Genomic DNA, 23,531 nt, shown 5'->3' on the forward strand with positions numbered 1-23,531 from the left:
ACCACTCCTCCAGCTCCTCCTCTTTCAATTAATGCCATATGCTCCTTCACACAGGCTGACTCACACACTCTCACCTCTTAACGCTCACTACAGCGGTAATAAGGGGGATTTACAGAGCGAAGTCATCCAGATAATGAAAAAAATAAACCAGTAATAGGAGCACAAAGTGTACATATAAGTGGTTCAGTATATTTCCCCCCTTTTTTTTTTTTTATTGTGGACTAATTCTCTTTATGGAAGTTTTATATTATAACTCTGTGGAGAGCTAACAAATTATGTAATACAGACTAAGTGTAACATGAAAAATGAAAACAAAAAGTTTAATGAAATTTTAATTTTAAGCAACGAGATGGAGCATGGCTCATATAGGCCACTTTGACAAAGTATCAGGTGAGAGTGAAGTGCTGAAGAGAAATAGGATAAGAAGGATTGCACTGCAAGAACAAGAACTACAATTTAGACTATTATGATTGTGCTAGTAGTCTGTTCTAATAATGTCATCAAAAAACAAAAATCATGAACAAATATTTATTAGATGCAACACAGAAACAACAGAAAATGCAAACGCAAAGAACACATTTACAACCAAATCCTTAATTGTAAGCTTTACAAGTGACTAGTGGCTACTCTATGTCCTCACTGTTTGGATTAAGTGCAGTGATTCAGTGCGTGCTCCACTAATGGTAACATCAGAGAAAACAGGAGCGTAGAGCACAATGTGTGATACAACAAGTGAAATAGTAATTATAGTGGGCACATCAGCAGCTCCATTCACAATCGTCTCTTTTCTCCACTGTACCAGGATCAGAAAAACACATTTTCAACTACATGGCGGACTGGTCTTCGTGGTCGACTGGTGATCAGAAGAAGTCGGCGTATAGCGGCGGGGGAGGAAGCAGTTCCAGCTCGGTGAAGTCAAACTCCTGTTCGCTGTCACAAAACACAACATCAAAGTTCAGGAGGAGGACGCCAGACAACCTGAAGTACTGCGTGTTCAGTCTGCGAGTACTAATATCAATAAAGATCAGAAACGGAGGCCAGCTTCACTTGTTGATAACAAGGAAACACGTCCACACTTACGGGTACGGAGGCTCCTCAACGCCACACAAGAAGTCTGGATGAAGACGAGCAGATACAAATGTCACATTAGCTTTGAACCGTCTCTGCAATCTGACAGGAGTCAGATAAATGACGCGACGAGTCACTTTCCATTACAGGCAAGACGCCGACCTGACTGCAGAGTCTTTACAGAGATCTTTAAGTGTCCTCCTCTCAGCTTCACCATTATCAGTGACAGTGACACAAGTGGTGACAACAATGGAGTCATGGGGGAAAGAAAATCAAAAAAAAAAAAAATCTGTAAACTTACTTGATGGCTCAGCACTTTGCATCGGAGAGAGTGGATAAAACGAAGAAAAATGTGTTTATAATCATTATCATAGTCGTTGATTACAGATTTTGACCGTTACGGCATCAGTAGACATAAGATACAAGACATAAGATACTTCGTAGGAGTTGCTCCGCCGCTATCAGGGATGTTATCCAATTCCTGTTTGCGGTGTTGAAAGAAGATAGCGAGTTTCTGCAGGGCCTCGTGTCTGGTCCTAAATATTGAAGACAAAGCACCGTTAGGACTCCTTATACTCCTAAAACTATTCCTTTTTCATACCTATCAGTGGCCTACAGGGGGCGAGGAGCACCTATACAATACATTATGATCCAATAGAGTAATCCTGAAATAAAAACAACCTTTACTAAGTGAAAGAGGAGGTTTAACGCGCTTCAACAGGCCTGTCCTGGCCAATCATAACAGGTAAGACTTTAGAGATTTTGGTCCAAACTATACTCTTTATTTTCCTTCTTTCCTACGTTTAATATTCACTTACTCACGAAGAAACACATCGGTATGCACACGCATCACTTGCGACACACTCAGCGCCTTGAGAAGCGGTAGATGTAGAAAGATTTATGTACATATGGGTTAGCGGGGGGGGGGGGGGGGGGGGGACGAGCCAAGGCATCCTCTTTGAAACTCACTGTGTGTGTAGGTCTTCCAGGTTGGCATCGCTCAGAGTGTGCAGGGCGCTGACATGGCCACATACTGTCGAAGCGAGCACATGAAGGGCAGGGGGGGGGGGGGGGGGGGGGGGAGTGAGGACAGTATAACAGAAGAGGGAGGGAGTAAGGAAGCGGCATGGTAGAAGTGCACATCAAAGGCATTTTACGGTCTGCCATATGTCAAAGCATAGCATAAAACAACCACAGGCGAAGCTGGCATTTCCCTTTAAGCCAGAAGGCTGAGAGGAGGATGGGGGGGATGGGGGGGATGGGGGGGCACCATGTTCTGTTCCCATGTTTTCACCGGATGTAAAAAAAAAAAAAAAAGCACTCACATATCTCGGGCAGTGAGGCCGTCTGATGGGGACAGCTACTGCACACAAAGAAGAGGAAGAAAAACGATTACGTCCTACATGCTGTGTGTCAGTCACACCTTTGAGAAGAGGTGGCTCGCATGTCCTCCGATGTGGTCAATGGCTTCTGTCGTTCTTCCTAGAAATAACAGCGGTTTGAAAGCCACAGTAAAAGAGGACAGCACTTACTGGCTTTCACTGGAGGGCGAGAGGGTCTCATCTTCACAGGCCCACTCTTCACTGTCGTCTGTGACTGTGGGAAAACACATTAGTTTGATTAAGCACAGTGGGCTTGCTGATGATAGATGCTTCGCAGGGTAGAAAACTCAAAACCAGCGGCTCACATGGAATAACCTTCACACATCGGGAAAACAACACACAAGGCTGTGAAGCGGACGACGACGACAACTTGAGTTATTCAGCCCAAGCGCTACGGGTCTTTGGGCGAGTATTCCCCCTCTGTGCAACTGTTCTCCGTCAAGTCACACGTTATACCAACCAGTTAACTATGAGGCTGCGGTGTTTGTTTTTTTTGAGATGTTGAAGTAGCCGAGTTAGGCTAAGAGGTGACGGTACAACTAGCAAGTTAACCATAGAAATCAATGCATTCGGGGAAAGGCTTCTGGCACTTACAACTGCTCGTTAGTACAGGGTGGTTAGAGGATCTGCAAAACAAAGAAAACCGTTATGAACGAGTGATCGTCAACACCCCCCCCCCCCCCCCCCCCCCCCCCCCCCACACCCACACCCACACACACACACACACACACACTTTGTTATTGACAAACCAAAGCATTGTGACCGGTACCTGCTCCCGATGCTGACGGTGTCTCCCTCCAGGTTGCCTCCTCGTCCAGCTGCTTGGGCCTTCTTGCCAAGTTCCAGCATCTCTTTGATATTCAGTTCTACGTTCATCACCGAAATATAACCGTCTGCAATACCAACGACAGAGCGGTTACTGAAAACACTGAGAAACTGCGGCGTCAAATACTCCCGTTAACAATTTCCCATTACGTCTATGTGAGGAGATGTTGTTCTTAGCCTGTTTGTAGTTCAGCATACAACGCGTCCACACTCACACTTGTGGTTGACGTCTCTGGCCAACCATTTGCCTTTGGGGCAGTTGGTGGTGCGAATGATGCCGACCGTGTCCCCGCTCTTCACTGGCAGGTCGTGCTTGCGCACCTTGCTGGCCATCGTCACCTTGGCGTGGTACATGGCCTCCTCCTCGCCGGTCACCTGGAGAGTCGCGTTTCAACAATGAGGCGGTGATTGATTTCAGAGCGGCCGAGCAGCGCATCGTTTTCTGCTTTTTCACCGACCGCCGTCGTCGTGACGAAGACATTCATCAAAAAAGGCGGGACGTAACGTTTGCGAGCAAGTCGATCGGCGAAGCTAAAAGTGAACCGGCCTTTCAAAAGCAGAACTTACTTTGAACTTCTTTTTCATTTCATTTTCCTTCTTCTCTCTTTCTTTTTGCTCTTTTTTCTCCTTTTCCAGTCGGTGCTTTTCCCTCTTCTTCTGTTCTTTCAGGTCGGCGTTGTGAGGACTTTGGCGGTCTTTACTGAAAACAAATCAGACTGTTAAGTGGCAAAAAAAAAAACAACAACAAAAAAACCTCAAATTACTTTCCATAAAGATTACATGTACCACTTGAAATATACACGGAACCACATGATGGTAAATAAAATAACTGAATAAGAAATGTCTCACATACCCGTGGACGTGATAATGGCCCGACTGTTCTGCCGATACGACGCCCCTGCAGTGCGATTACCACAGCAAAAGAAAAGTCAATGGCTGCCTTCCATCTGACCAAGAACAAAGTCATTGACAAACAAGATGACTTGTACGCTACATACCACGGGTTCCGCGGCCATATGTGAAGAGACGCCTCCTCCTTCTTCAAATAAACAGATGATTTTTAATTGATCACAGACGATTGTTAAACAGAACAAAGCCCATTGTTTCTTCAAATCGCACAGGGTCCGTCTCTGACCATCAACTCGACCGCTCTCTCTCTCACACTGCGTACTGACCAAGATGATAATTAAAAGAAAATACATATTTACCATATGGTGGTTGTCAGCATATGGATCTGTAAAAATGGTCAACGAGGAGGTTAAAAAAAAAAAACGGGGAAAACTCTGCTAAACATCTTTATCAAGAAGAAACGTGCGTTGAGTCAACGTTCTTACTCTTCAGACCACCTTTTCGCTTACGCGAGTTCTGGCCCGAGAATAATTTGTTGAGATTCTCGACATCCTCGTACACATTGTCGTGCGCTTCGTAACTGTCCTGTTGAGATACACTAGAGGGGAGCAGACGATCAACAGACTGCCAACACACTGAAAACGTGCAACAACAACAACAACAAAAATGGATCAAAGTGTGATTTTAACTTACGACAAACCTCACCTCGCATGCGATTGAATCCCATCATGCAACGGTGCGTAGTCCGTTTCCTGTGCGGCAGAGTGCGACTCAGCATCTCCCGGATCGGTCTCATCAGCTTGAGTGCTAGAGAGAGGATCTGCGATCACCTCCTCACCCTGAGACCACTGCTCTGACACAGCCAGCTCCGGGAAAGCTGAGATGTTTATTGGTTCAGGGAAGCTGGCTGGATCCAGGGGTATTATGTTGCGACTGCCGAGGTTCAGATCTTGGACGCCCGTGCTCATAAAGGACTCTAAAGGATCACACAGCGATAAGTCCGGTTGTGGATCCTCGAAACCGAAGAGCCCGCAGTCCTCTGGTACAGGAAGGTCAGCGCTGACTAAGCCAAAGGCCTCCAGCTCTAGCGCAACAATGTCAACAGCTTCACCATGGGCCGTTTCCATCTCCGAATTCTCAAAGTCTGGAAACTCCGGAGCGTCTAGAGCAGAGAGGGAGACGGATGGGTGCTCAGCTTCTGGCTCTTCGCTTGGTGCTTGGCTAGGATCTGGTGACACCTCTATAATAAAAAAACAAAAACTAAAATCAGCGTTTGAACAGATGTTCAACCTAACCACAAATAAGTATAATGATGTCCAAGTAAAATACAACTTCTTACCATCATATTCTTCAGTCTGCGGCCACAAAAGTAAAACAAAAAGAAACAAGAAATTAAAAGTAAGCTAACATACCGTTAACTGTGGGTCGGTGGTAACAGCTGAGATCTACTAGTGGAGGTCTGGGGGGCTTTGGTGGGAGTGGTCCCAGTGACCTGGGGTCAGGTAGAGGCCTCCTCGAGGGGGATTGAGGTTCACTCATCCTGACAGAGGGAAGAGATTTATTCCTGCCAAACTGCTTATCCAGCGCAGACCCTAGTCATCGGAAAACACAATAAAGCATTAGAAGATGGTTTGATGTGGGGAAAAAAAAAAAATCGTGTTCATCACTGAATATGCCTTACTGCGTGAAGAGTGGTCTACTTTGAAGAAAGGCCGGGCCGACAGACAGGCCATGTGCGGGAGACAGACGGGCGAGGGAACGGGTAGCTCGGGTTCAACGACGCGCTTCGGCGGCAAAGGGAACGCCCCGTCTCTCGAGACGCAGTCAGGGGAACGCAAGCTCTTAGTTTTGGCAGAGATCAGCATCTGCCGGCGTGAAAACTTCTTCTTGGCTCTCTCCAAGGTGCTAATGAATTTGTTGTTGGAATCAACACTCGTCTCAGCGGGAGGCGGGGTGATATCGAGGCTGGAGAGGGAGAACTCGGCGGTTGATTGGTCACTTTGGAGCAAAGCCCCATCTTCTGTGGATTGTTTTTCCACCGAGGGCAACTCACCGGGAGCGCTGGAAGGCCTGGTGGTCAAATCGGCATACGTGGGCTCCTCTCCGTTTGCCGCGCTGACCTTTGACGCTTTGGCTGACTTGAAAGGAAGCAGCAGACCTTTCTTCTTGATTTTAGTGTGCGGCAGGACTTCTCTCCCCGCCTCCGGTTCCAGCCTGTGCTCCTTTTTGGCCGGCGGCTCCGTCTTCTGCTCTTTCACAGGCAGGACGGGAAGCACCAGAGGCATGCGTCTGTCTTTGAAGGACTGCCTCGTTGTGCCGTCGCCATGAGCCGGCTGAGATGGGGGGGAGGTCTGCCGAGGTTGCGGCGGAAAGGAAATTGGTCGCTTGCCTCCGGATGCCCGCAGCCCATCTCTGAAGATGACCTGGGGAACCACCGTCACCTTGTTTTCTACGGCAATATTAATACCGCTGACAACGGAGCTGCTGTGACCTCCGGGAGGAGGAAGGTGTTTGGGTTTCTCTGAAACAGCTGGCCGTCTGGTTTTGGATTGAGCCATGAGGGCCTCTTCCTGAAACTTGGCCCTCAGAGCTTTGAAGTTGCTCAGTCCCTCCATTGGAAAAAAAAACAAGGGGAAAAAAAAGTCAGGAATCATTAAAGGAAAGATTACTTTCAAAGACAATTTACTTGATGATTAAAGGAGACAAACCCCAATGCTGACACAACATAATTTGAGGGTTGGTTTCCTCACTCACTCCAATAGATTGGAGGTGACTGGAATTTGACTTAAGAGTACAGCTTCAATAATAACTTGTTTTACTGATCTATCGAGATAATTTATTGATGATCGATTTGAGAAATGTGTTCCAGTTTATCGGCTGGTTTCCTTTTCGTCTGCTATGATTGTAAGCTGAATGTGTTCGGAGTTTGAACTGTTGGCTGGACAAAACAAGCAGCTTGGGCTTTTTGGGATTCATGATGGGTATTTTTTGGGGGGGTATTTTATAAACAATATATACAAATATACAGATTAATACATCATGATAACGGTTAGTCCACAGCGCACACAGTTGACTCTTAATATTTACGTCTAAGGGTTATCCAGAAAATATGATGCTACTGAACTTGTTTATGATTTGTAGTTTTTCAATGCTGTGAGCAAAATAGATTGAATTGGAGGCAGATAACTCAGAGAAAACCTAAAGTACCTGCATGACCAGCATTAGAAGTAAATGAGAAAGTATTTTGTATGAAGCGACCCTTTAATGTACTTCAGAATATTACACAGTTAGCAAAGGGCGTAACGAGAAGGCTAACATTACCTACATGTAGCTATCGGCCCTCAAGCTAACGTTCAGAACAATATCTTTAAAAGTTACCTCTTCCATCGTAGCTCGTTGTGTTCATCACCGTTCAGCTTTGTACATTCGGGACGCGGTCTTAGCTGTGCGGACGCTGCAGGCTGCGTTCATTACATTTTGGCGTGATGGAGCCAACGCACTGTTTATGCTAAAACAAACAATTTGAAAGCGCCGCCGCGAGACGCGAACCAGACACACCTGCGTGCTACGCGTGACCTCACGACGTACGCGTTCATGATGCGTAATTGTCAAATCAGAAGCGACGGAAGCCGGTTTGTATGTGGATGGGTATAAATATTATTGCTATAATAATAATAATAATAATGATAATGATGATGATGATGATATTGATAATAATAATACAAATGATCATAATAATAATGATGATGATGATAATGATGATATTGATAATAATAATAATACAAATGATCATAATAATAATAATAATAATGATGATGATGATATTGATAATAATAAATATACAAATTATCATAATAATAATAATAATAATAATGATGATGATAATAACAATAATGATAATAATGATGATAATAATAATAATAATGATAATAAGGATAATAATACATTTAATTATAAAAATACATTTAATAATAGTAATAATAATAATGCATTTAATAATAATAATAATATTAGGGATAATAAAATGGATCACCTCAATGCAGATATTGTAAGTAAGGGAATGTTTGTGTTTCTGTTCAGTTTGAGTTGTTTGATGTACTTTTGTTAGTGTTGCATTAAGACGAATGTTCTGGCTGGATTGGAGTGTTTGCAGAGGGAAGATGACAAATGGAGGTTTTTGATCATTAAAAAAAAAAACTTTCCGAACTGTTGTAAGAGCATGTGTTTACTCTCAATCAATCATTCACAGTCGTTATTGGTCAAGGCTGCAGTGGTAGAAGTCACAACACAACGGCTGTTTTCGCATTTTAATTTTTGCATTTTAAAGGACTAGAAACAATTTTTTCAGTATGGAGACATTTATTAATTTACTTCTGACTTCATGCACGTTGCTTCTGTCTGTGAACTTTATCCCACTTGTGAATACATACAGGAGCCCATGGACAACCGCCGATGACAGGTGAAGTATTCCTTGCTTCAATATCTCTTAGATACACTTGATAACATTTAATGGGTATGTCATGCACCATGGGTATTAGGAGAGAAACTGAGACGATAATGTACGTTTCGGGTTGCCAGTTTGGCTGGGATGAGGAGGGCCAGAGCTGTTAACAGACCGACGCCTATCAACTGTAAGCTGGGGACCTGGTCACCTTGGACTCCCTGTAACTCCTGCACAGACCAAAAGGTAAGCGTGTTTTTTTTTTTTTTTATGTTGAATGAAAACTGTGATTACAACTTCTAAAACTAGAACTCTCTCCAAAAACATGTGGAGTTAAGACAGTTTTCTGGGTGGAAGCTCAGATCAAAACAAGATAATCAATAGGTTCAAAAGGAACAGTGATTATCACGAATCCGCACTTCTGCTCCGATTACGTCACTTACGGCTGGTCCTTGGTTTTGCAACGTTCCTGACATTTGAGTTTAGTGTTTTGGGGTTTATTGTAGACAATAAATATCAAAGGTAGCGTACCTTAGAAATGAACATTTATTGCATTCATATAATTTGAACTGCACCACTGTGAACATCATAGCATGTGGCCTACTCAGTGTTTGATATAAAGAGCTAACTCATGATCAACTCATGTCTTAGGGCCGTTTCCGATACATAGAGAAGCCCTCACAGTTTGGTGGCACAGAGTGCATTGACGCACTGTGGGAGAAGCTGGCATGTCCAACAGCAACAACACAGTGTCTGGTGACAGATTACTGTGGGGACAGCTTCACCTGCAAAGAAACAGGCAAGTCCCACCAACGGCCGTTCACACGGCACATTCTCTTGGAGCCGAGGTTGCGTTGTCTGTGCGCCTCCAGTGTACACGTCAATCTGTCTCTCTGTCTACCCAGGGCGCTGCGTCAGCCAGTCCCTTCGCTGTAACGGAGAGTCAGACTGTGAGGATTTTTCTGACGAAGAGGGCTGTGAAGTCGTCACCCGGAGAGATGACAAGTGTTCCACCTTACTGACGATCCCTGGTGCTGAACGCGGCATCCAGGGGTAAATACAGCTTTTAAGAGCAACACAATTGAATTACCAGGACAGTTGTAAAAAATAAGCATATACGTCATCAACTCACCCATAATCAGTATTCTTTGCCTAGCGAATTGCTTTGAAACGTCAGAAATATATACAAATCACAGCATTATTTATTTTGACTGACATGTGTCTCATTTAATCTTCATATCTACTTACATTGAATTATTTTACTTTGCCTAGCTACAACATCTTGACTGGAGACTTTGTGGATCGAGTACTTGACCCAAATTACTTTGGAGGAAAGTGTGAATATGTCTACAATGGTGAATGGAGGAAATTCATCTATGACGCATTCTGTGAGAACCTGCACTACAATGAAGATGAGAAGAACTACAGGAAACCTCACAACTACCATACCTACCATTTTGTGGTATTGTCATGCCGTTACTTATGTCTTTGTTGAATTTAATAAATGGGCTGCTTAAGACATTTTGACCTGATTTGACCTGTTACAGGCTCAAGCTACGTCAGAGGGCTCGCAGGAATACTTTGAGGATATGGTGAGCCTGCTGAACGCCAGGAAAGAGATGAGTTCTTCCAGTGGCGGTGTCTCAGTTGGGATCTATTATGTGGAAGTGGGACTGAGTGGGAGTGCTGAATCAGAGTTTCTCAAGAACCTAACGCAACATAAAAGCCAGGTATGATTTATTGATCCAAACAACAGAACTATCTTACTACATGATAACAAGATCATTTGAGCCATTGTGGCTTTCATAGGACATTCATAGGAAAGAAACGGGGCCCCGCCTCCAACACTGTATCCAGTTCTCTTTATGCATCCATGGTTTCCCCGTTTTCAGTCTTTATGCTAAGCTAAGCTATCAGTCTTTTATTATTATTATTTCTACTTCTGAGGGGGAAAAAAAGACTTGCCTTTTTGTCCTCAGGACCAAGGGTTCATCAGGCTCTGGTCCAAAGTGCAAACAGCCCGCTTCAAAATGAGAAGTAATAAGTTGATGCTTCATGAAGATTTCTACGTTTCACTCATGGAGCTGCCGGAGCAGTATGATTTCGGGACGTACTCCCGCTTCTTCAAAACATTTGGCACCCACTATGTCACAGAGGGAACCATGGGAGGAACCCTTGAATACGTTGTGGTTGTCAACAAAACGGCTATGGCAGAATCAAGTACTGTGGGCTTTCCAGTTTGTTGATCAATGTCATCTGATAGGAAATGTAATGTAAAGTAACCTTCGTTCACTTCTCTTCCATAACTCTCACAGAGATGGAGGGTAATCAAGCTGGTAGATGCTTTGGGGCCTCTATTGGTCTGAGCTATCCCCTCGCCAGCGATGTAACAGTAGGACTCAAAGTGGGCGTGAACCCTTGCACTAAGGATGGGTCATTTAGTCAAAGTGAGACATCAACATCTATTGAGTACTGAATTTGAGTTTATTAGTCTTAGTTCCATTCAACTGACGAGTGAAGTATCGCTGCAGTCATGTGTTATCGGAGCTTGTAATTGTTTTTCTTTTGAAATGTAGATTCAAACTCTCATTCAGCTGTGGTTGAGGACATCGTTACTCTAGTGAAGGGGGGAGTCACACACAGCAGCGGTGGCCTGTTGGTTGTCAGGAGCCCCGACACCTACAGGAACTGGGGAGCGTCCCTCAAATACAACCCAGCGCTCATCGAATATGAGGTGACTTGTCGGAAAATTGTTTGACACAACATCCTCTTAAACAGACCTCTTAGACAGAATAAAAAAAACAAAACACAAGTTGATAGTTAAATTCTCGATTTATGACCTCGCAGTGCTTTTGTGCATTTGCTGGTGTGGTCATTTGCTTTGTCTTAACTTGTTTCCCTCTTCCTGTCTCTGTCCTACCTCCTTCGTGACAAAGACCATGCCAATTTATGAGCTAGTGCGCCTCAGCACAGCAGCTGACCATGTAGGTGCAAGACTGGCCAACTTGGAGAGGGGCTTGGATGAGTATCAGCAGCAGTTCGACTCCTGTCGCTGTGCCCCCTGCAGGCACAACGGCATCCCCGTCCTAAAGGGGACTTCCTGTAATTGCATCTGTAAGTTAGGCTACCAGGGAGAGGCCTGTGAAGAGACTCTCCGCAGAGGTGAGACTTTTGTCACGAGTAAAGGCAGCGGGGGTGAACGCATTCAATTTGCTGAAATAAAGCTCTGTCTTCCTGTTTCAAGTCTTTATGCTAAGCTAAGCTAACCATCTCTTGTCTTAAGCCCCAAATCTGTTTTTCAAGAATGGTCTCTTTGTAGACATTCATAATGTTGCAGGAAGGTAAAGCACCAGTTCCTCAAAATGATACTTGAGTGAAAGTACTTTGTTACTTCTCACCGCTGACAAGAAGCTGTTTACTGAGGTACTGCCTGATCTTTGATCAGTTTGCCCATTTGGCTGCTTAGCAACAAGTGCAAATTAATGATGGGAGCTCTTTTTGGAGAGCCAGATCATTTGGCTCAGCTCACCGATAAGAGCCGGCTCTTTCTGCTCCCAAACGGCTCTCTAATAAGCAATTCTGGCTTTTATAATTCAGTTAAATATGTGTGTCCATAAATAATTAAATGTATTATACTACACCTTAATTATAAATTTTTACATTTTACATTATGTTAGGTATAGAAAAAAAAAAGGACATTCAGCTATTCTCCATTTGCCGATTGATCGGCTGCCTGTTTCACTTGCTTGTCAGAGGATGGGATTGAGTAATGACAGTGCCCAGACATATGCTGTTTCTAAATATATATATATATATATATATATATATATATATATATATATACACGTTTGTTAAACTCAGCTTAAAACCCCTTCATTTTTCCTGGACAGATGCTAAGACAGATGGGTCCTGGTCATGCTGGGGGAGCTGGTCATCCTGTGCATCAAGGAGGAAGACTCGGACAAGAACCTGTGATAATCCTGCGCCTGATGCCGGTGGAACAACCTGCATGGGCTCCACCTCTCAGACTCGACGCTGTTAAAGTCATTCCGGTTCCAGGGTGACAATACTGTTGAGCGCTAAGTGAGCATAATCCAAGTGTTTTTTAATGAATAAAAACTGCTCTTTACTGTCTGACTTCAAAATGAAATGCATGCCTTCATCAGGACACACGACACACTGTATAGCAAGGTTGTAATAAATGTGTGATGCAGACTTTATGAAAGTGTGTGTTTTTTTTCTGTCTGAAGAGTAAAGCTGTAGATGCTCTGTATGAGATTTCTTAAATCGCATTGAATGTGAAGGTTCAATTTAGGTAACAGACGCTAAATCCAGGTCAGTGCTTCAGGCAAGTCTAGTTAGGACAGTTAGTCAGGTCAAGTCTGTTTCTGATTCCTTATGTCACACTATGAGTCTAAAAACAAACACACCACAGACCAAACTTCTATTTTCAGGAGAGTTTTTATAGATCTTTATGTCAAGGTTGACAACAGGGCTGTTGAGCAGACATTAAAAGCATTCAGTGGACTCTTGCTGCAGTCCTCTGCATGCCAGGCCTCCTTCGCTGGGTGCTGGGTTGTTACACTGTCGACTCCTCGTCATTGTTCTTGCACTGCAGGATGACCATGCGCCCCAGCAGTTCCAGCTGCCATCAATGGCTATATCTGTCAGAAGTGGCCACGTCAGTTCTCATAGTATTATGTCAAGATGTGTTTGTGCAATGAAAGAAAAAAAAAGCATGTATTTTTAGAGCTTACCTTTCCGCCTGTTAGTGATCTCACAGCCCCGTCCGGAGTAGCCAACAGGACACACACAGTCACACCTGGTGCCTGTTGAGGGAGATGAAGATATTTCATTATCACTATCGTTACCACCACTGTGAACATCATCAAAGTCACGTTGTGCACTATTATACTGTGTTTGGGAACCAAATCTAAAAATTGTTAGTGTTATTGGCTTCCTTTGTCGTCCCTTTATGAGGTGAAAATAGATAAAATAAATTAAATACATTTGTCATGAATGCCACAAAATGATATCCCCTGAGGTACCTCTCACAAAGGCCACTCCGTTGTTGTGGCACGGAGCACATCGACACGAACTAGCCTCTGCCAGGTACTCTGAAAGCGCTCTCTTCAGGTTTCTTTTCAGGGTGGCATCATGGGAGAAGTCTCTGGAGATCACCAGCTCATACAGCGGCCGTGTCTAATGAGAAACAAATGTCACCACTAAACCATCTTTGTACCGTTCAAATCTAATTGTCTTTTGATAGAGCCAACTGAAAAGCCCCACAAGGGCTGAAACTTGAGCCTATTTGTATTTGGCATAGTTTCTGTTCGTTCTCCAACTTGCTATTAATCAGCCTAGCTGTACTTCCATGTTTGTAATGGTACCAAAGCAATCCCGGTACCAACACTGACCAACTCTTAGTACTCTCAGTAAATGTTTCTGCATCAATAAGTCAAATTCCAGTATTATTACTGCTGCAAATTAAGATAAGGAAGATGAAAATGTGGTATTAATTATGTTAATGTCACAAGAGATTGTGGGAGACAGGAAACAGAATTACGAATGGGATTTTAGCAGGTATTTTGAATGAAAACAGAAACAGACAAGGAAAGCATGAGATTAAGCGAAAGACGGAGAAACTCACTGTTTTGCGAATGAAGTCAGGGTTAAATCGTACGCCTTCGCCCCAGAGCCCCATCAGCTGCGGGGTGGGAAGCTTTTTAGACACCAAAGCAGTGATGGACTCACTACTTCCACCGTTTACAACAGACACAAAGTCCTCCACCATGCTGCCACGCACTGTGTCCTCTAGGGAGAGAGTTCAGAGTTTTAACATCAGTGTGTGACGTTAAACAGAACATAATCTGCAGGCCGTTTGGTAAAACGTGCAACCTCACCTCCCATCTCGTTCAGCGCGCCGTCACAAGATCCACCATGAGCCCCCAACGACACATAAACACCGTATATGTTGGCCCCGATTTTAAGGCCTGCCTCCGTACAGCGTTTATAGCTGTCCAAAGAATAATCTGGAATAAAAAAGGCAGCCAGGGAATGAATTACAACATATTATAATTCAAGAAATTGAGCTATTTCACTGTAATGGTTTATTGTCAACTCTTTATTACTAGGTGTCTGTGTTAAAGATGACAGAATATAGATGATGTCACTGCCAAACCCCAGTATCTGATCATAGTAATTAGCTTTATGCATTCTTACAACATGCAGTCAATTTAAGAAACTGAGCAATCAAACCAAACTTGAGTTGACTTGAAACCCCCGTGACTCCGGTTCGGCAGCCGCTGATATTTATTACCTGACCTCTTGAGCTTCTCCTTGTTCAGGATGATGGTGTACTCATAGTCTCCTCCGAGGGTTGCCTCTGTGATGTAGTGGGTGCCGTAGTCCCTGAAGATCTGTCTGTATTCCCCATAAACATAAGCCTGTGGCAAGGAGCGCAGGCGCTGCAGGAACTCAGGGTGAAGCATCAAATCGTCGGGCTTCAACATGTACTGGGCCAACTCCAGCTCTGCTTTGGCCTTCACAAAGCTGTAAGCCTGAGAGCAGAATCAGTGGGAGGCAGGTGATGGATACTTTCACCGTTTTCAGGTTAAGATTGCAGGTATTTTGAATAATTGTGTTTGTATGAATCATGAATCCATCTGTTTTGATTTTGAGAAATCAGTAGGTTGTAAAGAGGTCAGAGAAAAGACATCTCACCTTGCTAGAAGCACGGCGAATCTTCTGTTCGGCCTTGGTGTATTTGGCATTATTGTAGTTAAAGCCAAATTCAGCTATGCCTGGAATGGCAAAGCCAATGGAGACAATGGTTTGGGTTCTGCGCTCCTTTATGGTGTGGTCCATGTAGTCAGAGTATGAATCAAAAGACTGCATTGTGAAATCATACGAGCCTTTGGTCTGTAAATATATGGCAAGCAAAATTTCCTTTTTAGTATGTAATAAGGTTGAAAACTAATCCTAGCTGATGCAACCAACACAAAGAAAATATGGCACCACTTTCTAATGAGGCACCCTTTATAAAGGGTTTATAGGTTCCCACTACTAGCATTATTAATGTCAACAACTAATTTACTAATGTTTTATAGAGCAGTTATAAACAATTAATAAGAACAAATTGTAACGTCTTCGGTGGTGTCTTGCCTTTCTATTAATGCAGTTATACATGTTGGTAATCCATTAAAGGGGTCCTATCATGCTCAGTTCAGGCTCATACTTTGCATGTCTTTGTTTTTGGGGGTTTCTATTAAAACATGTTACATGCTTTAAAGTTAAAAAAAAGCACATTATTTTTCTCAATCTGTCCGTCTGAATATACACATATTCACCCTCTGTCTTAAACGTCCCGTTTCTTTAAGTTTCTTTAAGCCCCCCATGAAACTGCATGTACATGCAGGAAGGGGAGCAAAATAGTGTTGAATCACACAGTTGAAGTCACCTTCAATAAATGCTTAAGAAATTGTTCATTAACTAATTTTGATCCAGTTCCTCTGCAGCCATTTTACGGAGGTAATATGTTCCAAACTGTCACAATTCCACAATTTGTCAGCCTGGAAATTGTTCTTATTAATGCCTTATAATTCATGCATGAAGTAATTTTCAAGTAGGTGATAATTAATTACTAAAAACATTAGTTACAGCACAGTTACTTACTGACCCCTTATAAAAGTGTGACATATTAAAGTGGTATAGAATAAAAAATCCTAATCTTGTTAATCAACTAAAACTCAACGCTCATTATACACCTGCAGAGTGTACTGTTGCAAATTGTAAGGCTTCCTGAATCTGACATCCTCGATGTAGTGTGGCAAGCAGCTGCCAGCGTAGTATCTGTTATCAAGCACCACTCCCTCCAGGTTACTGTTCAAGATGTTGATTCTGAAAGATAAGTAACAGCAACAGCATTAACGGCGAGCTGATTGATTTGAGAAGAGCAACATGTATCTGAGTCTTTGAAAACAACTGGGACTCACATTGCTGACTAATTGGAATGTAACTCACCCTTTGGCAAGGTTTTCGATTCCCCAATACTCTTCAGCCTCCTGCCTGCAGGGCTTGGGAACGTTCTTACAGCCGACTTCATCTGACATGTCCCCGCAGTCATCCTCCCCACTACACTGCAGAGTTCTGGGAATACAGCGACCTGAAAGAGGGGAAGGAGGTGGATGGCAAATCAGTAGTTTGACATTTTGGAAATATGCTATGAAGAGCTCGATCTGAACGCCATATGTGAAGCTACAGCGAGCAGCCGATTAGCTTAGCTTAGCATAAAGTCTGAAGAGTATATGGGGTGTGATTTTAGGAGATACCTGTTTGGTTGCAGAGGAATCCCTCACACAAAGGAACACTGTCACAGGTGTAGCGGGCTGAAACTTCACAGGCCTCCTCCTCCCTGTCATGAAAATTGCACGGCTGCCCTCCAAACTGGGATGGCAGGTCCAGTTTAGCATAGCGATACTGGATGGTTGAGGGAGACAAACACATAAATGGTCAGAGAAACACAGAGGAAGGCTCGCCGCTACCCAATAAAGGTGGTGGAAACTGCTCCAGGGAACTATAACAGCCGAAATCCCATTAGAGGGCTGTTTTCACTTTGTCATGTCAAGGTTATTAATCCCCCCTCCTTGTAAAGTGGATGAGATAGAGCACTGAAGTACATCAGCTGAGACCTTTGCCAGCAGAAAAGCTCACAGAAAAACAGCACTCAAGGGCCAACATGTCGAATGCCTCAGTCTGCAGAATTCAATCCTAGCACTGAATCTAATCTTACTGTATCAAAATCGTATCTCATTTATGATAACATCAATGAGTAACAACGGGCTGGATCAATTTATCTGGCCAGAAGTGCAGGGGGATATTAGACACATACTATACTTAGCTCACTGCAGTCCATAAAACTGGTACTTTTCTTCTCGATATTTATTTGATTTATTTGCTTAATTGTTAAGTTAAGGTTAACAGTTAAAAGAAAAGTCTGACATTTTGGGAAATACATTTATTTGCCTTATTGCCAAGAGTTAGAGGAGAAAATTGCTAACACTCTGCTGCGCTAAAGCTAGCAGCAGCAGGCTAACTTAGCTTAGCACTAACAATTAGAAATAAGGTAAACAGCTAGTGTGGCTCTGTAAGGTAACAGAATCCACCTAACACCAACTGATTCTTAGTCAGGATCAGCTGCTAGGCAACCAAGACTCCAGGAAGTTACTTGACCCAACCAATAAATAGTGCGACAATGGTGTTTTCGTATATATTTACACTTTGGGAATGTATTGATTAAAACAAACAAGATAAAACATGTTTATGAATGTGTTGGTACATGCATTTTGTTACTTTTGGGCAGAGCCAGGCCACCTTTCTCCCTCTAGTCTCTATGCTAAGCTAAGTTAGCTAGTCGCTGGCTGATCAGCTGAGTAGTAACATCCAATCATAATCATGCAGGTGTACACGTCTCGCTATCACTCAGCTGATACGCTCACATTGTTTACTTCATGGCATTTTTGGTATTACTAAATTAAAGCTGGGGAATGCGACTTTGGAGATACCATCAAGAGAAAGCTACATTTTATTCTATCTGCTGGAGGACGAGTCTATGAGCGAGCGTTGTGGAGGGGAGGGGAGTGCATCTAACTGCCTCATGTCTCATCCTCATGTAGGACAACACCAAACATTACCATAATGAATGAAAAACAACAATTCTCACAGCTGTGAAGCTAGCAACTCGTGGAATGTGAGCAGGCGAGGTAGGGAGGGAGGCAAAATGATTGGACAGGCTTATTACAGTCCTGCTACAACAACAGATACTGTTTTTTTTTCATTTTGATGTCGGAGCATTTGATTTATTGATTGCTGTTGGGATGTAATAATAAATTGCCCATCTCAGCTTGAACTTAGACTTAGTGTTCATATAGCCTATGTGTGTTAAAGACCGAGCTAAACTTTTTCTGACAAATCTAACTGTATCACAATTTGCTCTCAAAGAGACAAGTCTCCTTGACTGCACTTGTAATTTAAACATGTTAAATGGGTGATTATATTCTGTCTTGGTAACAGGTTAGTGTGGTGTCCTGATGGGCCAACTAACGCATGTGTTGTAATGTTCCCCAGGGCCCCCCCGATCACCTGTCCGGTATCATCATACTTACTCTTTTTTTCTGACAGGTGTCACAGCGTGACCACGAGCTCCACTCTGATAGAACACAGTCCACCGGATGAACTACCACCTGATCGCCCACTGACCGAGCTTCACGAACACCGGGCTCGTCATTGTTCGCTGTTGTGACGGCAACTTTACTGTGACATGTCGATGAAAATCAAAGCAAAACAAAGTGACATTTATTTACTGACAGATATATTTAACGGCTTTGGAGGCTGTTTGAGTTTCTCAAAAAAACAAATGTAGGATTGGCTTCTGATAGACTTACATATGATTAGAAATAAAACTTTAGATTCAGAGATTTAGTGCGGACTTCGAAGTGAATTACATCACTTTTAATCTCACACTGAAAAACTTTATCAAAACTATGTAGGAGGATACAAATCAGTATGTCTTTGACAGCAAAAAGGTTATATGAACTTCAATGGAAATTAACATTAAAATATAGGCGATTGATTGCTAAACAGACGAATAAAACCCCTACCTTAGTAGCACCAAAGTAAAAAAGAGTAGACAGCACTGCAATCTGAGTGCACTCATCCGTATCACCACAGGAAGCATGGTTGTGTGTTATGCCTGACTGTGAGCGAGGAGAAGACACTGTTCAGCTCTCTAAGTAAACACACAGTGATCAATACTGGCCTGCATATGAACTCAGCGCTGCTATAGACTCAGAGGTGGAGCTGAATACACAAGACTGCAGGCCTCGGTGCCACTAAACAAGGTGTTGTGGGGTTAGGTATTGTGTCAGTGTGTAATGAACACACAGGTGTGACATCAGGTTTATAGTGAAGCGGGTTTGGATCTATAGGCGCACTTAATCCAGGAGCTCTGGACGTATTTCTCAGTTATCTTAAACTTTATTGTTCATAATCCGTAGGAATGGGAGGAATCTGAAATGACAAGAAAACGTATTTTGGTATAATAACATATGAAAGTGGAGGAAAATGACGGCTTTGTGATAAAGTAAACTCCTGTTACAGAGTTAAACCATTTGAGTCATGTTTGTGTACTTTTGAACCTTCAAACTTTGTTTACCTTCACGGATTTTGGATTTTACAGAATGACACAATCACTGGCTCCACTGACGTTTACTGACTCACAGCAACATAATTACTAAGTAACGGCTACACGTACTGCTGCCGCTGAAATTACCCATAATATATTTATGCAGAATGTGCAGTGGGATGTGATCAGTAGATCCATGATTGTAAGGAGAGCAGTGGTGGAAAGTCAGTGTATAACTACTCGTACTTGTAGTTTCTACTATATTAACTTTATTTGACAGCTGGAGTTACTTAAACACAAAAATGTGATAAGCTTGTAAAATACAAGCTTATTGCTTAAGATGAAACCAAACGGTTCTCATCCTGTATGGCGCGTGACTCTTTACAAAAAGCAGATGTGTGTTCCCCTCTAAACGTCTCAGATGATTTCATTAAAATAACAGTTGGAGGCAAAAACAGGTCAAATGTTCCAATATTTCACAACAAAAGCAACTAACTACAAATATGTGCAGCACAATTTATATTTATTTTACTTTCCACCACATTAATCATCTAATGGCCCCTCAGATTCATCTTGTGACTCTTTGGAAGGGGCCAAACCCTTAGGTTGGGAACCATTGAATACACTACCTTAACTGTATGCAGTATTTAAATCTAGCGTCACTTTGACCAGCTACAGTAGAATACTGATGCATTAATATAGTGAAATATTAGTAACAAGGGGCGAGTGTAAAGATGAGCACTTATACTTTTACAACTTTAAGTGCATTTTGCTTTGAATACTTCTGTAATTTTACTCAATGACAAGAAAGAAATGATCATACTAATAAATCCCATTCACCTGATGGCAGTGATTGGCTGCATGGATGATTACTGCAGCATTTGTGTGAGAAGAGCAACCTCTGTTGGCTGCTGTTGTGACCTTTACAGGAGGTTCGTTATTAGAATGACGGCATCGGTTTAAAGAAAGAACACCAAGAAGGAAAGTGGGAATCACATGATATTTTATTTGTGACTGAACAGTGGCATGGGTACAGTGTATGGGGAAGTCATAGACGTACAAAAGTCCTTTTTTCTCTTTTTCATGACAACTCTTAATCCATAAATAAAATTTACAAAATATTTTGGACTATTTCTCATTTTTCTTACACAAGCAGGGATACAGTTACCATTTGTTATTGTAAGACTAGCAGATAATAGTGATATCTCTATTGTTCATATTATATAAAGTTGCCTTTCTTTTTGACCATTTTGATTCAGTGGAGCAGACCTACAATACGCCCAAGTGCTTAGTTACAACAATGACCTGTTTACTGTATACAAATGACCTGACAAGAACAGTGACTGGACAACAGAAATAAACCTGATAAGGCATAGAAATGCACTCTACTGTCTCCGAGCTCATGGTTATTAAGCCAGTGTGAGTTTATTCTGCTTATTTACTGAAGAAACAAAACAGAGATATGATTCAAAGAGGCAAATTGTAAACAATGCGACCTCAGCTGGAGATGTAGAATATCTAAAAACAAAGAGATGCAGGAAAATCTGCCTCCTATTTACTAAATAGAAAAACCTGAAACCTTGAAGGAGCAGTAGGATTTTTTTTTTTGCTATCTTTCAACCCCTTCATTTCTTTCAAGCTCAAAAATGAGTGAGACAGGTATAGCAGGCTTTCTTTTGAATGACCATGTAACACAGATTCACAGTTAATACCTCAAAAAACCGAACAGAAACAAAGACATGTTCGGAAATTAAAAATAAATGGCTGCAGAAGCGTAAACAAACATCCAGACGTCAAAAAATGGAGGTGCTGGTAGGGCATTGCTTGAGAGAAACACAGGTAGTTGGCATCCAAGAGGCAGAGAGCTATCTTATGGCACAGAGGCTCAGGTATAGGGGACTGGGCAGATTCTTATTTACAAAATAGATGTTTGGCAAAGTTTACACATTGATGCCTCAAAGTCAGTTCGATACCTCTAACGACTCGGCGTCATCAACTAAGAATTCACAGCTTATAAAATAAGAAAAAGAAATCCAAACTTTTTTTTTTTTTTTCTTCAAAATGTGTCTCAGTTCTAGAAGGAAGCTGCAGAGAGAACAGTTTGGCTCACAGCTGAGTCCGCTGAATCCACATTAAGTCTGTTCATGCAAATGGGCGAATCGGTGGAGCAACACTATGAGAACATTTGGCAAATCCATCTGCTGTGCACAGTCTTTGCTGGTGGCGGCGGCTGACAAACTAAGGTCAACCGCATACAGTAGCACGCTGCTCCTCTTAAAAGGTTCCCCAAAAAAAAAAAGAATTAGCATCCTCAGTGTCATCACGGCCATTTAATGTATCCTCACAGGTATAAACTCGTTAATCCATCACAGGAGGGTGCAGTCGCCTCCTGCCGTAGGTTTTTCGGTCAAAGATCAAAAGGTCACTTCCTGGTTGAAAGGTCATTTGATTGGCCGATAAAGCCAAAGTCTGGTTGTCATGCTGAGGAGTACAGTAGAGTATGTGGCCTCTAGAGGAAAGCAGAGCCTAGGATAGCCAGCTTATTACAGAACTGCCAAAAGTATCCTTTAAAGGTTGAAAAAACAGAACAAATCTGTGTAATCCAGCTGGGAGAGACGCTGCTGTTCACAGTCACTCATCCTTCTCGTCTTGTCTTTCTCGTGAGCTTCTGTCTTGGCCTTGAGCGCTTCCGTCCCCTAGAAGACAAACCAATTGACCAAATCATGAAGCTGCATTTCTGCAGTTACAAATCTGACCACCAGGGGGCAACTTTGTGCCTTCCTTGCCTTTCCTTTGGTTGCTACAGAGAGGCATAATGACAGGAACATTGAACTAAACCAAGGCTCTTTCCCAAACCACTCATTGGCGAGGGGAAATGAGACGAATGGAAACATAAAGCGAATAAAGTAACACAGAGACGGGTTATGAAAAAAAATTCAAGGGAGGGTGGGAATGGGTAGGTGGGTGGAGGGGGATAGTGTTGTTGTACATTGGAGATGAAAAGAGCCGTGGCAAAAATGCATGAAAGTGAAGCTAGTTGATGTATAAAACCCAGACTTTTAAGAGATGCGGGGACTGTGAAATACCCACTAGGTTTTCGTGGTTCTTTAGCTGTCTTCCTGTGGACAGGTCTGATCCTGCGAAGGATCAGGAGCTCCACTGGGCACCAGAGCGATCGACCTTGCAACACCAGAGCCCTGAGAGAAATTAAGGGAGAAAAGCTGTACAATTTCTATTTTGCACGTGACATGCTTTGGCAGAATCAGTTATCCTCCAGCATGTGAGGACCAGAAAAAAAGTGCATCTTTTTTCCTCACACATTTTCCAGAAAAACATCTGTGAAACATTTAGGATAATTACCTTGAAACATAATTTTACCTTATTACATATGATCTAATCAAGACACTTAAATCATCTTTGACCTTTCATGTTTAATTGGCTCGACATTTTGCTTTAAAAAAAAAAAAGAGAGGGTAAAATCAATCCCATTTGGCCATATTAATCACGTGACATCTACTGTGTGTGATTACATGCAATGTAGTTGAGAACAGATCATCCATATGACAATAATAGATTATAGCATCGTGTCAGTCAGTTGTTAAATCAAATCCATGAATCCTATCGACCCAGGGGGGCGGAGCTCACCGATTGTTCCTCCTTGGCGCTGCTGCAGTTACCCTCTGGGTCTACAGGGGAGTGATCTGTGGGGGGGTCACTGGCCTGGGAAGGGGGGCAGTCTGAAGAGGAGCTCTGCTGAGGGGCTGGAGTGGATGCTGTGGAGAGA

At 42.8% G+C, this 23,531-nt stretch overlaps 4 protein-coding genes across 8 annotated transcripts in view; 1 reads left to right on the forward strand and 3 right to left on the reverse strand.

Moving 5' to 3' along the window:
• Positions 1-514: 514 nt before the first annotated feature.
• Positions 515-7,666, reverse strand: si:ch211-188c16.1 (uncharacterized protein LOC562677 homolog). Of its 4 annotated transcripts, XM_068701967.1 has the most exons (19): positions 7,503-7,666; positions 5,806-6,733; positions 5,537-5,716; positions 4,830-5,364; positions 4,610-4,722; positions 4,484-4,509; positions 4,274-4,314; positions 4,129-4,173; positions 3,843-3,975; positions 3,491-3,650; positions 3,220-3,343; positions 3,045-3,076; positions 2,601-2,664; positions 2,394-2,431; positions 2,038-2,101; positions 1,506-1,604; positions 1,370-1,383; positions 1,081-1,114; positions 515-930 (listed from the first exon to the last, which is right to left on the reverse strand). In XM_068701967.1, the coding sequence occupies exons 1-19, from the start codon at positions 7,509-7,511 to the stop codon at positions 861-863; spliced, it is 2,709 nt and encodes a 902-aa protein (XP_068558068.1). In that variant the 5' UTR covers positions 7,512-7,666; the 3' UTR covers positions 515-860. The 4 variants fall into 4 exon arrangements, 2 of the variants coding, with proteins under 2 accessions (XP_068558068.1, XP_068558067.1); XR_011102099.1 differs by lacking the exon at positions 1,370-1,383 and having other exon boundaries at positions 1,081-1,276; XR_011102100.1 differs by lacking the exons at positions 1,370-1,383; positions 2,394-2,431 and having other exon boundaries at positions 1,081-1,276.
• A 701-nt stretch (positions 7,667-8,367) lies between these two features.
• On the forward strand, positions 8,368-12,790 carry c8a (complement component 8, alpha polypeptide). Its single transcript, XM_068701806.1, has 11 exons — positions 8,368-8,583; positions 8,703-8,811; positions 9,217-9,364; positions 9,471-9,618; positions 9,838-10,027; positions 10,113-10,295; positions 10,545-10,785; positions 10,881-11,012; positions 11,142-11,299; positions 11,502-11,727; positions 12,456-12,790. Exons 1-11 carry the CDS (start codon positions 8,474-8,476, stop codon positions 12,605-12,607), a joined length of 1,797 nt encoding a protein of 598 aa, XP_068557907.1. The 5' UTR covers positions 8,368-8,473; the 3' UTR covers positions 12,608-12,790.
• Positions 12,791-13,007: 217 nt separating this feature from the next.
• Positions 13,008-19,331, reverse strand: c8b (complement component 8, beta polypeptide). Its single transcript, XM_068737723.1, has 12 exons — positions 19,224-19,331; positions 18,729-18,876; positions 16,896-17,043; positions 16,588-16,729; positions 16,332-16,464; positions 15,289-15,486; positions 14,885-15,125; positions 14,469-14,597; positions 14,216-14,379; positions 13,614-13,767; positions 13,323-13,394; positions 13,008-13,229 (listed from the first exon to the last, which is right to left on the reverse strand). Exons 1-12 carry the CDS (start codon positions 19,298-19,300, stop codon positions 13,075-13,077), a joined length of 1,761 nt encoding a protein of 586 aa, XP_068593824.1. The 5' UTR covers positions 19,301-19,331; the 3' UTR covers positions 13,008-13,074.
• A 1,408-nt stretch (positions 19,332-20,739) lies between these two features.
• Positions 20,740-23,531, reverse strand: part of LOC137892518 (disabled homolog 1-like) — a 41,743-nt gene continuing 38,951 nt past the window's right edge. For both annotated transcript variants that reach the window (XM_068737725.1, XM_068737724.1), the window contains 3 exons: positions 23,393-23,520; positions 22,838-22,944; positions 20,740-22,443 (listed from right to left, as the gene is read on the reverse strand). In XM_068737725.1, the coding sequence (XP_068593826.1) occupies positions 22,855-22,944; positions 23,393-23,520 (218 nt within the window). In that variant the 3' untranslated portion in view covers positions 20,740-22,443; positions 22,838-22,854. The remainder of the gene's footprint in view (positions 22,444-22,837; positions 22,945-23,392; positions 23,521-23,531) is intronic.

Source organism: Cebidichthys violaceus, unplaced genomic scaffold (genome assembly GCF_023349555.1).
Source record: "Cebidichthys violaceus isolate CVI_PGR_0920_01 unplaced genomic scaffold, fCebVio1.0.p SCAF_8, whole genome shotgun sequence".
Taxonomy (NCBI): domain Eukaryota; kingdom Metazoa; phylum Chordata; class Actinopteri; order Perciformes; family Stichaeidae; genus Cebidichthys; species Cebidichthys violaceus.